The sequence below is a fragment of the Haliotis rufescens genome, unplaced genomic scaffold, assembly GCF_023055435.1.
Source record: "Haliotis rufescens isolate VD_foot unplaced genomic scaffold, xgHalRufe1.0.p SCAF_4, whole genome shotgun sequence".
Taxonomy (NCBI): domain Eukaryota; kingdom Metazoa; phylum Mollusca; class Gastropoda; order Lepetellida; family Haliotidae; genus Haliotis; species Haliotis rufescens.
The window spans coordinates 1342164-1358768 of NW_025964112.1; the positions used below are offsets into that span (position 1 = coordinate 1342164).

Sequence of the window (16605 nt, forward strand, 5' to 3'; positions counted from 1 at the left end):
TAATAACGGTGAGTTGTGCGATCTTCCGTCCGCTTCACATACGATTTCGCCAAAATTAATAAAAACAATATCAAAAGGAATTTTGAATAAAATTAATGAAATAAGTTACATACATAAGTCCAGATATACAAAGAACACTTTTTATAGCCAGACAGTGTAATTACATGATTAAATTGCGTACTTTAGTATGGATTTGTTGACATGGTATTTCCGGTGTTACATGCTCACGGTAATATCTTTCCATGTGTATCTTTTTCGTGTATAATGCGCACCCCCTTCTACACAGCTGTGTTTTTTGGAAAAAAAGTGCTCACTATACTCAAGAAAATACGGTACTTCCAGACCTTGACCTTAATCAAGACAAAGATCCAACAATTATCTACGTCTTAGGACTGGAAAAGTAAATGTGCAAACGTAACTCGCAATGAATGATGCAAATGTGTTTCACGATAAACTTGACCTTGACCTTGGATACACATATTACAAGGACATCAGATGTAGGTTTTGTAACGATACATGCAGCTATAAAGTTTCATGTCTGTAGCGGTAACCAGAGCTCAATAACTGACAATGATACACCTATGATTTACAAAACCCTGAATGCTGACCTTGACCTTTGACTAATCTTCACCAAAACATTTTCAAACAAGGGCCCTTCGAGAAAAGGCACACACCAAGTTTAATGAAAAAAACATCAATACTTTTTGAGGAAGTGTAACCACAAACTATACTATATATACCTCATGACACACAGATAAAAAAAGAATTCCCCAGGGTCCCATGGGAAAGTACAGAAAAAACTAATCTGTGATGTCAATAATCTGTGTGTAGTAGGCCTCAGACAAAGCAAGCAGTGGTCAATTTTAAACAAAATCTCATACTATATTCATTTTATCAGGATTAATCATGCAACTATTTCCCTCACAACTTCACTGTTCAGTTCGTATATTTCGTTTTGTCAATTGCCGTGATGCGTGACTCACCCCAGCACTGGATGGACTGCGAGGGCCCTTGGTTTCTCCATGTCGCCGTGCATGACGACGTAGCGATTTGAACCATTCAGTGAGGACACTTCTACAGTGTCATGTCCCCTGTCAGTCCAGTAGATGTTGCCAGCGATCCAGTCGACAGCTATCCCCTCGATGCCGTTGATGCCTTCGCTGATGACAGTTTCCCGACCCGTCAGGTCACGCTTGATGCGGGAGATCGTCCGCGAGTTGCTGTCCACCCAGAAGATGGAGTCGGTGTCTGAAAAGAGAGAAAGAGTGAGTGAGTGAGTGACTTTGGACAGCATGTAGCGTAAAGTTGAAGTGATGCAGGTCTTGGATAATTACCACTTTTGTGGAACACACTAGCATGGTTTACTGTCATGACAGATCAATATGGGGCTAATCCAGGATTTGAACCCATGACTAGCTGATCCTGGTACGGCTAAGGGACACAATTCTGTTTTTGTTTGTTTTGTTTGTTGTGACTGAGAGCATGAGCAACAACCCACACCATCAAGGATGACGATAGAACACATACTACCAATCCACAGAACATGACCACAGATCCTCAGCTGTCATCTCTGCAGACACGCATTCCGCAGTCGGAACAGTTCACAACACATCTTTTCTAAACAATAACATCAAACTATAAAGAGATTTCGATCCTGAATCGTTTCAAACAGAAGACGTTTTACTTACAAGCATGGAAGTCCACAGCAGCTGCTAGAGATATTTTTGAGATTGGTGCCAATGCCTCGGTCTTGGGGTCGCCCAATGAGAAGCCCCTGATCTCTGACTCCGTGGAATACAACAGGAAGGACAGGATGCCTTGGCATTTCTCTAAAGTGCTCAAAGTGAAGCCTGCTGTACACTTGCAGATCTTGGACGTCTCGCCAGTCGGCAGGCACATCTGTTCACAGCCACCATTGGACTTATGACAACCGTTGCTCCCTGTGAAAACAATTTACAAAATTGTGTACAAATTGTCTCCCCTTCCCAGAAAGAGTTTCTGTACAACGGACGACGTCGCCAAACAGCCTGGAAAAATGAGTGAGTGTTTGAGTCTGTCGGCAACCAGAACAACAGCTCACACACTTGTGGGTCAAATACAAAGCAATCATTAGAACATTCTGGAAGTTAACCCTGTCAGTTCTAGAAATGGGGAATGAGCAGGAGTTAATTAAAAAATTACTTCAATATTCGTTTTAGAGGAAAAAACATTAAAACTGATGAAAATCCTTGTAGCAGGTCTACGCAAATTGAGCACACTGGTTCAATTATTTATACCTCCATAGACGCAGAAACATATTGAAGTCAATTATTACATATAAAAAAGTCAACAATAATAATTTCACAGGCTTCTTACTAAATCATTAACACAAAATACTTCACAATAATACAAAATCAATGATATCGTAGAGCGCAATAATGCACCCAATACCCCTCCCACCCTATTATCAACCAATCAGAAAACAGAAACCAGCTAGTGGGCATGGTCTACTGTTTTCCTTTTTTACATATGGAAACAAATGCAAAAGTAATAGTTTGGTAAGCCAATCAAATGTCATGGAATCACTTGCAATCAATTGATTACATAACATTACAAGCAAAGGGGCCCTAGAGTGCTTCATGTTTTTTTCATAGTACAACAAAAACTTCACCTTAAAAGGGCCCCTTTACTTATATAGTTAATTGAAAAAACATGATGTATTTAAAGTGAATGAGTAGTGAGTTGGGTTTTATGCCGCTTTAAGCAATATTCCAGCAATATCATTGCGGGGGACAGCAGAAATGGGCTTCATACATTGTACCCAAGATGTTTTTAAAAAATATTTTTAAAAAAAATAAATAAGAAAAATTGGAAAATAGAGAAAACTTTAACGAAGGGAAAGACATGTTTGTTATTACCATCCTTGCGACTGCTGGGGTCGTACACCTGCATGGCGTAGACGTGGGGCGTGTTGTCCCTCATCGACTGCATCTTCTTCTTCTTGGTGTCGAACTTGAGGATGTTGCTGGTGTTGGCCACGTAGATGGTGTTGTCGTAGACTGTCATGGAAACTGGAGACTCGATGTCCATGACATCCCGGGTGTACTGTCTGAGATTGGAACCGTCCAGCTCACAGATGTTGACGGTGTGGTTCTGCCGGCTGATCCAGTACAGCTTGTTGCCCTTCATGTCCACCGTCAAACCTGCAACAGTGGGGGGAGCATTAAGCCTGCAACACTGGGGGGAGCATTAAGCCTGCAACAGTGGTGGGGGCGGGGGGGGGGAGCATTAAGCCTGCAACACTGGGGGAAGCATTATGCCTGCAACACTGGAGGGAGCATTAAGCCTGCAACAGGGGGGGTGGGAGGGGAAATCATTAAGCCTGCAACAGTGGGGGGAGGGGACATTAAGCCTGCAACACTGGGGGTGGTGGGAGGGGGAGCATTAAGCCTGCAACACTGGGGGGGGGGGGGGGGGGAAAGCATTAAGCCTGCAACAGTAGGGGGAGCATTAAGCCTGCAACACTGGGGGGAGAATTAAGCCTGCAACACTGGGGGGAGCATTAAGCCTGCAACATATAGGTGGGGGAGGGGGAGCATTAAGCCTGCAACAGTGGGGGGAGCATTGTACATGCAACATCGACAGTGCCAGAAACATGGGGAGTCCAATCATAGGTCCATGACATTCAAACTTAAGATTAAGTTAAAACTTAACATAAAATATATCTACCTCTTGGAATACTTATATTAGCTCTTCAACCGTTAACCTAAGACTGAGCTATGACAGTTGTAGCAATATATCTCTACCTCTTGGAATACTAATCTTAGTTTGATGTCCAAGTTAGATTGACTGAATGTCAACAGTACTATCACTACTCAAATCACATCTCCTAATGAGTGACCTTCCATGACAGAGTTACGAATAAGCACTGACGAGGCGGAGATGTCCATCAGACTGAAGCCAACTGACCAATCAGCAGTGTTTGTGAGGACCTCACACTTCACATTCCTGAGAGAATATTTATCAATGTACAAACAAACACACTCCCAGGTAGTGAAATGGGGTTCAACGTCGCGTCCAAGATTATTGCACTTAGGCTAAACAAAATAATAGTCTTGGTTCTCAGGCACTGCCCACATCATCATAAAGTTCATTGCATGTTTCGTCTTTGTTTCCATTTTCAATTTTTTTGTGCATTGTGTTGAAGTATTAGGATTTTTTATAAAAAAAATTAATATGGAAATAAAAACAAAACATGCTGCAGACTTTATGATGATGCGGGTGTTGCCTGAGAACCACGACTATTATTTTGTTTAGCCTTATATAGCGACATGCATGCATGTGTGGGTCTGGCTGCTTGTCCTCGTCCCGACTGACGCCCATTTATAGTGCCAGCCCACTGAGATACCATGCCACAGTTTAACACACTGCTAAACGCTCCTCACTTGTCGGGTGTTTGGCGTCCTCGATGATGACTTGAGCGTTGCTTCCATCCATGTTGGCCTTCAGGATGCGGTGCTTGTCCCCTCCCAGGTCAGACCAGAACAACAATCTGGAGCAGCAACAGTGACAGTTGTTACAGAACCAGCAGCACAAGGCTGCTGTCACAATACCAATCTGTAATGTTGACCCCTCCATACCAAACTGTACTGTAGACCCCTCCATACCAATCTGTACTGTAGACCCCTCCATACCAATCTGTACTGTAGACCCCTCCATACCAATCTGTAATGTAGACCCCTCCATACCAATCTGTAATGTAGACCCCTCCATACCAATCTGTACTGTAGACCCCGCCATACCAATCTGTACTGTAGAACCTTCCATACCAATCTGTACTGTAGACCCCTCCATACCAATCTGTAATGTAGACCCCTCCATACCAATCTGTAATGTAGACCCCTCCATACCAATCTGTAATGTAAACCCCTCCATACCAATCCCCACGCCTACCCATCATGTCGTCTCCTGTCCCTGAACCCTTCCAATCCATGATATTGTTCCTTACCCTTTCTAGTTTATGCCATCCCAGCATTTACCAATCCGTAATGTCCTCCCCACTACCCCCACCTCTACAAATCACCTCCCCCCCTACCAATCCGTAATGTCAGCCCTGTCCCCACCTCCCTACCTCTGTGAGTGAGTGAGTGAGTTTGATTTTACGCCGCTTTTAGCATTATTCCAGCAATATCATGGCGGGGGACACCAGAAATGGGCTTCACACATTGTACCCATGTCGGGAATCGAACCCGGGCCTTCGGCGTGACGAGCGAACGCTTTAACCACTAGGCCCCCCTCGACCGCCCCCCCTACCTCTGTGACACAGGGTATACCACCACCCCACCGAGGACAAAGCCTCCATAGTAACTGACCCTTTCTTGGGGTGGACAGCAATGGAGTTGGGTCTCAGCAGGTTGGCGTTGGCTGTTGCTACAGTGCTGACAATCTCGATCCGGTAGGCGCCGTCCAGTTTGGCCACCGATATCGAAGCCTTCTGGTCATTGTAGGAAGAAAAGTACATGTTCTTGGACAACCAGTCAATCGCAAACCCCTCAGGGTTGGATATTCCTGAAACAGATCGAAGCGTAAAAGTACAGACAATAAGCAGGGGTAGCAGGAAGATCCGTGGCTCGAAATGACTCCATGACTTTCTTATTAATACTTGAGATTTAATTAATCTGGTTCTTGTCATTCAGGGATCATGATGGTCGGAATCATGAAGCACAGCAGTGAAACAGTTCACACCCAGACTGGACACTGGATGGACACTTATGGAAATCAGCCTTCACGTGTCTGTCTTCAGAAACCCATGCTTGTCAAACGAGGCGACTAATTGGATTGGCAGTCAGGCTTGCTGGCTTGCGGATGTCATAGTATCCAAATTGTGTGATCGATGCTCATGATATCAATCACTGGATTGTCTGGTCTGGCTCCCGACTTGGATTATTTACAGATAGCTGTCATATGCAAGTAGCTGGAATATAGCTGAGTGTGGTGTTAAACAAACAAATCACATGTTGCCTGTTTAATGCCACAGCCAACAATATCCTAGCCATAACAAAGCGGACTGTAAATAATCAAATCTGGGCCAGACGCACCAGTGATTAATATCATGAGCACCATTCCACATTAATATTGTTGGTGAACACAGTCAAGTCACCTAGCCTGGCCATCTGATCCAATTTAGTCACCCACACAACGAGCAATAGAGAAGTGGGACCCACAGTGTTAACTTCACCTTCAACATTAACTGACCCATTTTAAGATGTCTGTTTAACCTTTGCTAGGACCTACCCGAGTCTTGTTCAGAGTGACGACTTACCCGAGTCTATGATGGTTTCAATTCCAGTTCCATTGATGAAAGCACTGCGGATGACGTTGCGTTTCTTGTCCGTCCAGTACAGCTTGTCCTCGGAGCTGTCGTAGTCAATGGCGGTGGCGTTCTCCACAAAGGGTACTGTGATGGAGGGGATGACGTTGTAGTGGGCGTTGTTCAGGTCAACACCACGGATCTCATTCTCCTTCACGAACAACAGGAACTTGTTGTCAGCTGTAAGGAAAGATGAACTGATTAAGCTGCAATATCTCAACGATATCCCAGGAAACAGTCCCTACACATACAAACCAATACGTCAAGATATAATGACATGAAACTTACATGAAAATCTGCCCAGTCAGCTTTTCTTACATTTTACCACAAAAAATTGGTCACCTACCATGACCTTGACCTTGCTGAGATTTTGAAAATGTCAAATGGTGATTTTGTGACGGTGATGGGGCTACCTACCAACACATGTCTTGTTGTTCGCCTCAAGCTTCATGCGGTGGGGACACATGCAGTTGGCGGTGTGGTTGAAGCCAATGAGGCACAAGTTGGAACAGCCGCCATTGTTCTCACGACAGGGGTTGATGGCTGAAACAGTCAGTGTGTCAGAAGATGATCTCTGACTACCGCACACGCTGTCAAGAAACTAGATGTCTACTGAGGCGACATTTAAGGGGTTTCCTAATTTAAAGTTTCCACTGATCAAAGCCAAATCACACCATCGAAAAAAACCAAATGATACAACCATCAAAGTCAACCAAATAGTATCGGTTGTTTTTTTACTAAATAATTCATGACATGTATTTCACTTAGTCTCTGGCCATGGTCAATGCTGTAAAGAAGACAAAAGTATTCTGTGACAAGCACATCAACAAGGTACTGCAATTAATATGTTAGAAAAAACTGGTAAACACTTCAAGTGTTAATGTGAAAAGTGTGGCATGACGGGAATAGATTTGTTTTATAAGCTGACAGAGTGAGACACTTACCTGGTGGTTGTCTCTTAGGGTGGAAGACTTGCAGGTCAAATGGTTGGGTAAACGTTCTCTGAATCGTCAGGACGTCAGAACCATTGAATTTGTTGGCCTACATCAGAACAGACAGAAAGAGGAAATGTATCCTGAATATAAAAGCATATCACATTAAACTGCAGTTACAACTGCAACCCAGTCATGACAACCCAAATGCCACCTGCCTCCAAAGCTGTATACACCTGTGTATCTTAACCCCCAACATCATCCCCAGTGCACATCCTCTATCCCAATGCAATCCGAAATTCCATCCCATTTCCAGATGTAAAGCTGCCTACTAAACCCTGACCCCAGATTCATCCACCCCACTCCTGACCCCTAACTCAGGCCAAAACCATCCCCCGACCCCTAAGCCTTGCAATCATCCATCCTTGACCCATCCCTCTCCTGACCCCTAACTCAGGCCAAACCCATCCCCCGATCCCTAAGCATTGCAATCATCCATCCCGCGACCCCTAAGCCTGCCAACGACCCACCCACCCCACTCCTGACCCCTTACTCAGGCCAAACCCATCCCCCGACCCCTAAGCCTTGCAATCATCCATCCCGCGACCCCTAAGCCTTGCAATCATCCATCCCGCGACCCCTAAGCCTGCCACTGACCCACCCACCCCACTCCTGACCCCTTACTCAGGCCAAACCCATCCCCCGACCTACGACCCACCCACCCCACTCCTGACCCCTTACTCAGGCCAAACCCATCCCCCGACCCCTAAGCCTTGCAATCATCCATCCCGCGACCCCTAAGCCTTGCAATCATCCATCCCGCGACCCCTAAGCCTGCCACTGACCCACCCACCCCACTCCTGATCCCATACCCTTGCTCCCACCCATCACCTGATCCCTAACCCTGGCACCCACCCATCACCTGACTCCTTATCCTGGCACCCATCCATCTCCTGACCCCAGACAGTGGCATCCAGCTCTCCCCCTTCCCTAAACGTGGCACCCACCCTTCCCCGATCCCTGATCCTGGCACCCACCCATACCCCGACCCCCGACAATGGCATCCAACCCTCCCCCCCCGCCGACACTGGCACCCACCCGCCCCCAGACAGTGGCAACCACCCCTCCCCGAACCCCGACAGAGACACCCACCCTGACAAGTGAGTTGGTTCTCCAGTCTGTCCAGTACACATAGTGCTCGAAGAGAGTGAGGGCAAATGGATGTGCCAGAGCGTCATGGTTGTGCACAACAAGATGGTGGTCCAGGCCCTCGTACGTGCTGGTGTGGACAGAGTCGGATCTGAGGGAGGACAAACATACTTTAGTGATATTAATGTGCTTCAAACCATATCTGGACAGGAAAAAAAGAAGTCACACCTGACAAAAACAATTGAATGAAATACTTCGAAAACATTTACCACTAGTAATCTAGGTTAAAAAAAAATACATTTTTAACTCCATAAAATCATTTGCACAATGGCCGCATCAATAAACTGCAAGCGATTCCATGGCATTGGCAGAAGAACCAGGCAATAATCAGTCACTTTACTTGGCAGGAAAAGCTAAATCATGAAGGATTGACAGCAAGTTACAAGTCGGGATAATGCTACTTTGAACTGTTTGTCTGCCGCACTCAGCAATATTCCAGCTATATGAAGGCGTCTGTAAATATTCGTGAGCATCGATCCACACAATTGGGATACGATGACATGCATCAACCAAGTCAGCGAGCCTGATCACCCAATCCCTTTAATCGCCTCTTATGACAAGCGTAGTTGCTTTTTACGGCTGAAGACCTATTCTTCCCCACATCTTACTGGTCTGTATTCAGACATATCATGGCGTGTCAGGTCAATGTGAAGGCCAAGCCAGAAGTGACACTGGCAAACAGTAAACATTCACCACCTTGGTGAAACCCATAGGCAGGGTCATGGTGCCCAGAAACAAAGGATCATCAGGGTGGTGCTGAACCAATGACCAGCAGATCCTGGTGCAGGTAAGGGATATAACTCTGAACAACTAATTACAAAGTACTGGTATCCCCTACTCCTAAGTCATGACTGAACTACAGCCAGTTCTGCAACTGTCAGACATGAACAAGTTTCAAGGTTGAGGGAAAGGTGCTACAGTGATCCCTCGCTATAACGCGACCTTCAGGGTCCAAACAATTGATGAGCGTTAAAACACGATCTACGTTGCACGTTTCGGTAGTTATTTATGATTGATAGTGTTAAAAAAGAATTGATCGAGTATTAATCCGCGCTTTAAATAATAAACACATCGTATCCCTTCAGGTGAATAAGCAGGTAACTATAACAAACTTGGTCAATAAAAGTATGAAATTTGATATAAAACGTCACTAGACATGATGATTTACCATTTAAAATGTATTTCCAGCTCTCAGAGGCATTGTTTTATATGTAGAGATTAAGATTACCGTGTGTATTTTCTCGTAAACTAAGCCGGAAATAGCAATCAGCTGTGCACATGTTTCCTCCACATCTACCGGTGATTCAGTTGAAACGTACCCAGTGATACCACTTTAAAGAAATCTGATGCAATGGTCGTAAGAAATCATGGTATGGCATTTATGATATGTGTATCCATTCTCTTGCAACTAAAGTTCGTTTCAAGGCGTCAATAGCGGTAATCTGACCGTGGTTGCTTATAATAACGGTGAGTTGTGCGATCTACCGATCACTTCGCATACAATGTCGCCGAAATTATTGTAAACATAATTATAATTATTGAATGAAATTTTGAATAAGATTAAAAAAATAAATTGCAAACATTAGTCCAGATAAACAATGAACATTTTTTTATTACCAGATATTATAATAATAGTATCAAATTGCGTACTTCAGTTCGGATTTGTTGACTGGTATTTCCGGTGTTACGTGATCGCGGTGATCAGCTGATAATATTTTCTGAGATGGGGGAAAACATCGCATCATTGTAAAACTTGAGTTTATTGAAAATGTTAGTAAATTTTGGGAGCCATGCTTTACCGTGCGCTATAACCGAGTTAGCGCTATATTCAAGGGCGCAATAACGAGGGAACACTGTACACACAATCAGGTATTTACACTACTCCCTGTTTTATAGGGATACTGAGATATTTCATGCTGTGATTAAAATCTGAGAATTTATTTACAGAAATATGTATTAATTTATCATAACTTGAAAAAAGCTGTGAGGTCCACTGCAATACCTGATAGCCTATTTGTATGACAACATCTCAATATCCCTATCAAAAGTTGTGTAGCATGTGTAAACATGGCGGTGTCCCTTCCTGACCTTGCATCAGCCCAGTAGAGTCGCCTGGCCTCATAGTCGATGGTGAGGCCATTGGGCCACCCTCCACCCTGGATCCTTGTGATGTCATACACGACCTTTCGGCTTTCCCCACTCATTGAGCAGCTTTCAATACGAGGCTTGGTTCCATCCCAGTCCGTCCAGAACAACAATCTGCAAACACAGCACAAAATGTTGACCTGGTTGCAAAAGCAAAATCCTGCAAATCAGTAATAATATTCCCAGATGGCAGTAGTTGCTTCATAACAGTGTCCAACAGTTAAGGTAGCCCTGTGTACTCCTGCTATGTATCATATAGTCGCTGATCTTGACTGTTCACAACCTCACGGAACGTGGGATCTAACTAGGTCCCTGTATATCGACTTGGTCTCCAGTCAACTGCTACAATGTGCAAAGATTCTATACTACCAAAAAGAAGTTAAGGACCACCTGATCCTTTCATATTACTATCATGACAGATATCCTTAACTTTTTTCCAGCAGTATATTTAAAGTTTATAGTAATGGAATGATCATTCTCTAACCTCACGCCGACTCCAGCCTAAGTAAGAGAAAATCATACAGCCTTATGTATAACAACCTATGGTTTATGGCACATACCGACATTTTGCTGAAGATTCTTACACCGTTACTCCAGCTTGCTAACGGGGTAAGAATCTACCTCAAAACGTTGCTACATGCAATAAACCAGAAGTTGTTATCCATAAAGTTCTACGTTTTCTTACTTACTCACCAAGTTCTAGAAAGTCAATCAAACAGTTAACACCAGCCTAAAATCGCCACCCTCTCCAAACACTGGTCTAACCCTTTAACACTTATACTTTGAGAAAATTTGCATTTGCCAGGTGACGTCTGTGCAGTTAGCTAGTGTTCAAGACATTCGTCAGCCGGTCAAGGGTAAGGCTGAGGACATCATAGTGTACAGAATCCTTCAAAGCTTTAAAAGAGAGATCCCTCACCCGTCTCTGGGGTCGAGGACGATGGCGCGAGGGCTGATCATGTTGCCTGCAACCAAGGTGGAGCGGTTGCTGCCGTCCAGCTGTGCCACCTCGATCTGGTCTAGGTTGCTCTCCACCCAGTAGATGTTTCCCGCGATCCAGTCAATGGCCAAGCCTTCTGTCGTTGCTAGGCCGACATCAATAATGGGCTTGATGTCCGTGATTGCTGCAAACACATAGGAACATTGAAGATTATGTCCGTCTGATTTCAAATTAAAAACTATGAAAACTATTAAAAAGAGTCAATGTGAAATGACTAATACATATTAACTGTTTGATTTGACTAATACAAATGATTAGAACTAAGGATTGTTCTACTTTGAAGTCTAAAATACTATATAGCTGTGCCAGTGTGGCCTGTATGCAGCAATAGTGCAGATACGTCTCAGCACCTATGGTCTGTAAGATTGTTGTTACATCATGGCAGACTGTTGATAGCAATATTACAGCCACAGCCCGCCGGTCAAGCATTTTCAAGTCAGGACCAGACAAACCAATAGTCTACAGAATGAGGATCAATTCACACTGGAGGACGACCTTGATAGGTACCTGACCACGCCCTGCCAGCAACTATTGTGCTGCTCCCAACCCACCCAACTTTCATCCCAATCATGTAATACAGGAGTTAGTTAAAAACTTTGAGACCCGGGTGTCTACACTGTAAAAGCTAATGCTGAATACAGTGATCATCAAGAGAGTTAATGCTTAAGGGCACATCGGCAATATTTCAGCCGTATCGTGACGAGTATTCCTCAAGGGTATCTTGAATATGTGATACTGATCCTAACAATGAGATCAGCCATTTCTATAACGATTCTATAAACAATCACTACAGGCTAGAAGGGGTGACAGATTTTACAATAAGAACTATTTGTAGTTCATGTTATGAGAACGAGTCCTCTGCTCTACACACATGCTTAGTAGTATACAGAAGGGCATTCTGAAAGAAATTAATTTACAGCTGAAACAAAGATTAGAAATATTAACATGAAATAATTAGCAGTGAAATGATAAGAATAGGCTACAAGTTGGAGAGTTCTATAGTTGTATCATTATTTAGTTATCATGCAAGAAAAACTAAGTGGCGACATGATGCAGTGTATTGTTTTGGTTCTTTGTTTGTTGTTTAACACCACTCTCAGCAATATTCCAGCTATAAATGTCTGTAAATAATCGAGTCTGGACCAGACAATCTGGTGATTGTCATCACGAGCATCGATCCAAACAATTGGAATCGATGACATGCATCAACCAAGTCAGCGAGCCAAACACTACATTGTTGTAACATATCTAGGATGCATCAGTTATGAAAACTCTTATTGGATGACATCTTCTGTAGAGATTACCAACACCAGAGCTTGTGGAAATTGAAGGTGGAGGAACCAGGGACAGAAGGGGAGGGGACCCTGGACGGAGACACCAGGTAGTGATGGGTATGATATCTCAACCAATGGTAGGGTACACTTTGAAGTGGCAAGACCCTGAATATCTAGACCAGTGGTAGGGTTCACCTGAAGGTAGCAAGACCCTGAATATCTAGACCAAGGGTTGAGTACACTTGGAGATGGCAAGACCCTGAATATCTAGACCAAGGGTACGGTACACTTGGAGGTGGCAAGACCCTGAACATCTAGACCAGGGGTAGGGTACACTTGGAGGTGGCAAGACCCTGAACATCTAGACCAGGGGTACGGTACACTTGGAGGTGGCAAGACCCTGAACATCTAGACCAGGGGTACGGTACACTTGGAGGTGGCAAGACCCTGAATATCTAGACCAGGGTTAGGGTACACTTGGAGGTGGCAAGACCCTGAACATCTAGACCAGGGGTACGGTACACTTGGAGGTGGCAAGACCCTGAATATCTAGACCATGGGTTGGGGTAGATCTCACCACCAATAGCTGGTTAAGGCAAACACACTTCCTTCACGAAATCCAAGCATTAATCAAGGGGGTCTACAACTGACAAGTTCCATGCTATTAATGTATATGTACATAACAGTTGAGTTCTTTCTGAAATAATACAGCAAAGTGCTTTTAAACTAAAATCACTTCCAATCAACCTGTATGTACATATACAGCTAAACTACTTCTCATAAGCTCTGGCAATGAAAGTAAGATTTATTGTTTCCATGACAACAAAACTTGTTTCACAAGCCCGGAGGAGGACCAACGTTGGCACATGCTGGGACCACTGTTGGAAGTATGGTGACACAGCTGGGTTAGAAGGAACTGTCACCATCATCAAACCTTGCAGCTTCACAATACTCAAACCCACAGAGTCGCTGCTTGTGCCTGGGCAACTTGGGGCCATCTCAAATTGTTCTACACGTTGTAAAATTCAATGGCTTTATGAATTAAAAATAAAACACAATAATTTAGACATTTGTTTCTGTTGGCATATTCCAAATGCTTAACAAACACTGGAAACAGGACTTGGAAACAAACTCAAGTACAAAACATCCTGAGATATAAATCAGAATTTACCAGTAATTTAACTTTCAAAAAGAAAAATGAAACTTATATGTCTAAGTATGAGTCACTTCAATATCACAATTAAATTTAAAAGGACAAAACAAATTGTTGTTCTCCAATACTGGGTATTAAGTTTGGAAATATTTCTCTTGAAGATATTTTCTTTTCTTCGTCACAGGCGCACATCATTCCGACTGAATATCAATGATAAACTTTGAATATGGTTTTGTTTTTGTGGTGCCTTCCAGGTGGTAAGGAATGGGGTTTATGTAAGAAACTACAGTGAACCGTCATTAGTGCGGACCCTGTTAGTCAAGAAACTAGTTAATCTGCATGATTTCATCAGACACAGTATCATCTGTATACACAGATTTACAGTACATTTTACCACCTGGTCGTCATGACAACCCCTAAAATACTTTCTTTTCAAACTTTTCCAAAGAGGAGGATGGTATTCAAGAGAACAAATAATCAATTTGCTGAGGCCATAGCGAAATATTATGTGTGAACTCTCTGAGATGGCCTTCACATGAGCTCGAGAGCATGAGGCACACCAAAGGTTGACATGGAAACTGAAACTGGCAGATTTCATGCTAAAAATGTCGTACATGGTAACTCAGACTGGTCGGCTACCTCAACTAAAGCTGAAACAGAAACATTGTGCAGTCTATGAAATGTGTGCCAAAATCACAAACTGCAAACACTTCACAATTCTAGGCTTCCAATAAAGCAACCAAACACGGTGTAATTGGCATGCAGAATGGAAATGAAATGCTTCGACAAATTACAGCATGAGCACTATGTGCTTTCAATACACAAAGCATTTTAACATCAGTAACTCCCTAAAGAAGGAAGGCTTACACAGAAACACTGTGATTCTCATTACAAGGATTCCAAGCTTAGAACACTTTAAATATTATCCTGAGAAAAGCATTAAATAACATATAAAACATCTTTATCTCTACCGCATCTATGGATGCAGTGAAAATCTAAACTTTGTTTTTAACAATAAAGTTCAGATTAATGATAGTTTATCAAATTGGAAGCAAAGAGATAATTCTGAAGCAAAGGCCAAGACACAGACATGTATTAAAATGACTCTCCTCTATCATGTGATTGGCTACTTTATCATGTGACTGGTTACTCTCTATCATGTGACTGGCTACTCTCTATCATGTGATGGGCTATTCTCTATCGTGTGACTGGCTACTCTCTAACATGTGATGGGCTATTCTCTATTATGTGACTGGCAACTTTATTATGTGACTGGCTACTCTATCATGTGACTGGCTACTCTCTATTATGTGACTGGCTACTCTCTATTATGTGACTGGCTACTCCTTATCATGTGACTAGCTACTCTCTATCATGTGACTTGGCCCTTCTACATGTACATATAGGAGCTACAAGACCCATATCCTTGATAGCTGCAAAAACACTAAACCACAAAACATAAGTAGCAAGTAGCAACCATCAAACTGGATATGGTTCGAAAGGTCCATTGTTTCAAAGCCTGAGCCTGGACATGTGTCCCCCTCCAATACAGGGACGGACACTGTGCAATACTCCGTCCCTCAGTAGCTACAACATAGAGGGGAGGAAGTCACTTACTGTTGGAAATCATCTGGCCCCTGTAGATTTTGTCGTCAACCACATCGGTCCAGAAGATGGCGTTATCAGCGTAGTGGAAGTCGAGGGCAATGGTGTTGCGGAGGCCAGAGACAAGGGAGATGTAGTTCATGGTGCCGAGGTCGTAACGCCGAATCTCGTGGCGGTTGGAGTAGATGATGTAGATGGGCACAGAATCTGGGAAAAGTATCAACATAATTCACACGACTGTCTTCAACACAGAGACCAACACATGGACTCACATCGCCATCTTTAACTAGTCAGGGTCAAGGTCAGTGAAATGGGTTATCTTGCGCAGTGTATTTGTCAAAATTTTAAATGTGTAGGTTTACTAAAGCAACTGAATACACCCATAACTGTGCATTAGGTGCCGTTGTAAAAATAACATAATTTGTTCCAAGGATTAGCCGATAATACTTTGATTGATTGCTTATTTGTTATCTAACTCTATGGATTCTTTTTGAGAACCATGGACATCATGAAAATAGTTGTCACAAGTGCTCTCTCAGATGATCAATAAGACTTGAAAACGAAGACAAACACCACAAGGTGAGGCTTTGGTGAAAGAATGGGTACTTACCATTGGGCTTGCAGCTGTATCTGTCATTGGCGAGGGTGTATCCGGGGTGGCAGAGACACTGATGTCCCAGCGGGGTGGAGGAACAGCTCTGGCTACAGATCCCCCATCTCTCACAGATGTCCTGGGCTGAAGGTACAGGACATCTCACGTCACACACAACTCCCATGAAGTTCTTCAGGAAATATTCAGTTTATTGCGTCCAGGGACAGATATCAGCACTAACCCCATCCCGTGTGCTTGAGGTGAGGTGAAATTGGGTTTAACGTTGCGTCCAAGATTATTGCACTTATATAGCGACGTGCATGCATGTATGTGTGTGTGGGTGTGG

General features: G+C 43.5%; 1 protein-coding gene across 4 annotated transcripts in view; it reads right to left on the reverse strand.

Annotated features, from left to right (window-relative positions):
* LOC124150359 (low-density lipoprotein receptor-related protein 1-like) overlaps nt 1-16605 on the reverse strand; it is a 193127-nt gene that overhangs the window by 66935 nt on the left and 109587 nt on the right. For 3 of the 4 annotated variants that reach the window (XM_046522355.2, XM_046522357.2, XM_046522354.2), the window contains exons 29-42: nt 16278-16403; nt 15680-15874; nt 14677-14712; nt 11555-11759; nt 10579-10749; nt 8434-8581; nt 7294-7390; nt 6767-6892; nt 6302-6529; nt 5352-5547; nt 4425-4531; nt 2898-3182; nt 1689-1940; nt 984-1248 (exon numbers count right to left, since the gene is read on the reverse strand). In XM_046522355.2, the coding sequence (XP_046378311.2) occupies nt 984-1248; nt 1689-1940; nt 2898-3182; nt 4425-4531; nt 5352-5547; nt 6302-6529; nt 6767-6892; nt 7294-7390; nt 8434-8581; nt 10579-10749; nt 11555-11759; nt 14677-14712; nt 15680-15874; nt 16278-16403 (2437 nt within the window). The remainder of the gene's footprint in view (nt 1-983; nt 1249-1688; nt 1941-2897; nt 3183-4424; nt 4532-5351; nt 5548-6301; nt 6530-6766; nt 6893-7293; nt 7391-8433; nt 8582-10578; nt 10750-11554; nt 11760-14676; nt 14713-15679; nt 15875-16277; nt 16404-16605) is intronic. The other variant, XM_046522356.2, reaches the window with a different exon arrangement.